This window comes from Fulmarus glacialis, unplaced genomic scaffold (genome assembly GCF_000690835.1).
Source record: "Fulmarus glacialis isolate BGI_N327 unplaced genomic scaffold, ASM69083v1 scaffold23720, whole genome shotgun sequence".
Taxonomy (NCBI): domain Eukaryota; kingdom Metazoa; phylum Chordata; class Aves; order Procellariiformes; family Procellariidae; genus Fulmarus; species Fulmarus glacialis.
Window position 1 is genome coordinate 9233 of NW_009186166.1, and position 1789 is coordinate 11021.

Here is a 1789-nt window from a genome sequence, read left to right on the forward strand (position 1 = left end):
GGACCTTCAGGGTTTTGGGGGCACCTCATGTCCCCCAACACGGATGTTTAGGCAGCACACCTGTCTGGCAGGAGGGAAAGTACTTATTCTGGCAAGGCTTGAAACGCCCTTCCTGCAACCCAGCCCCAAAGGGTGACATCCCCGTCCCACTGCTGGGGCCACCTCCTGGCATGGCCTTAACCTGCACCCCACGGGGAGCAGCCCCGTAGGCTGGCTCAGGGCAGAAGCAGGGTGTCTGTGCCTGGGACTATGGGTGCGGGGTGGCCCCAGCCCTGAGGAGTCCCTGGGGCGCAGGGGGACCCATGGGTGCTGCCATCCCAGCCGGTTGCGTAAACCCAGCAGCCGCGGGGGGCGGAATGAGATTGCAGGGGGGTAGACGGGAACCGCGGGAGGCGAAATGAGATTGCAGGGGATTACAAGGAACAGGCTCAGGCTGCTTGATTCTTGTTTCTAAAAGGAGCTCTTAAGCCGCTGTTGTTTTCTCGGCGCTTCAGATTAGGGCCGAGACATGTGGGGTGGAAAAAAAAATTCCCCAGGGTCCCCAGAGGGCCCCCCCCACCTGCCCACGGCTCCCCACCAGCTCCATCTGTTAGTGCCAAGCACGAGAGAAAAATGGGGTGACCACCCCTGCCTGGGTACCCCAAAACCACCCCCCATCTCCTCCCCTCGTCCCCAGGAAAGGCACTGGGGGAGTGGGGCTCGCCGTGGCCCCACACACGGGTGGGGGGTTCGGTGCCCCCAGCGCAGACCCTGCTGCTGCTGACAGGCCCTGGGGTGCTACAGGGGGGGATTTGGGGTGCTCACTCCCCCCACCCTGCGCTCCCTCTCTTGCAGAGATTATGCACGATGTGATCCGGAAAGTGAAGAAGAAGGGCGAGTGGAAGGTGAGTGCCAAACCCCAGGGGGGCCAGGAGAGGAGGAGGAGGAGAAGGGTGGGGAGGAGGAAGCAGGGAAGGGGGTAGGTGTGGGCAGGGAGCCCCCAAAGGTGGGGAAGGGGTGGGGAAGGGCAGTTCCCTGGCTGCCTGCCGTGCCCCCAGCTGACAGCCCCTCTCCCCAGGTACTGGTGGTGGATCAGCTCAGCATGCGCATGCTTTCCTCCTGCTGCAAGATGACCGACATCATGACGGAGGGCATAACGAGTGAGTATCCCAGCCGGCTCTCGCAAACCTCATTGTAGAAAGGGCAAAACCTCCTTCTCTACCAGGGGACCCACAAAGGCATCTCCAGGCTGGCACAAGCCAGCCGAGGCGGCGGCACGGCCCCCACCCAGCCCCACGCCCACTTGGGATGGAGACACGCTACCTCCCATTGCTCATGGACAACTGTCTTGGTGCCAGGCTGATATTTCACAGCCTCCCTCCTTGCCTGCTGGGGCTGGAGCAGCCTGAACGCCTTGACTCCTGGCAGTATCTCAGTCCGAGGAGGAAACCAGGTGTTATTTTATGTCAGCCCTATAAATAGCTCCCTGCAGCACTCGGAAAGGAGAAGGAAACTCCAGGCTGTACATCGGGAGGTGTTTGGGGCAGCGGGGGTTTGCCCCAGCCTGGGTACCACCAGAGCATCACCCCCGGGCGGTCCCCTCCAGCGGAGGGATGTGAGAATAAACCAAGGCGACAGCAGCATGGGAGCACGCAGACAAATCCACCGCCCCCCCGGGACCTTGCCAGGCACCCACACACGCAGCCCCAGCGGGGCACTGTGGGGCTGGGATGGGGTGGCGATAGCCCCTGCCCCAGCTCCCGGGTGGGCAGGGGCAAGTGGGGACATTTTGGACATGGAGGGGTTGGCA

At 62.8% G+C, this 1789-nt stretch overlaps 1 protein-coding gene across 1 annotated transcript in view; it reads left to right on the forward strand.

The window, feature by feature from the left end:
* Window positions 1-839: 839 nt before the first annotated feature.
* The window catches only part of LOC104083517 (syntaxin-binding protein 1), a gene marked incomplete at its 3' end in the record, with an annotated part of 8093 nt that continues 7143 nt past the window's right edge, over window positions 840-1789 (forward strand). The window contains exons 1-2 of the mRNA XM_009587024.1: window positions 840-884; window positions 1058-1139. Of these exons, the coding sequence (XP_009585319.1) occupies window positions 840-884; window positions 1058-1139 (127 nt within the window). The remainder of the gene's footprint in view (window positions 885-1057; window positions 1140-1789) is intronic.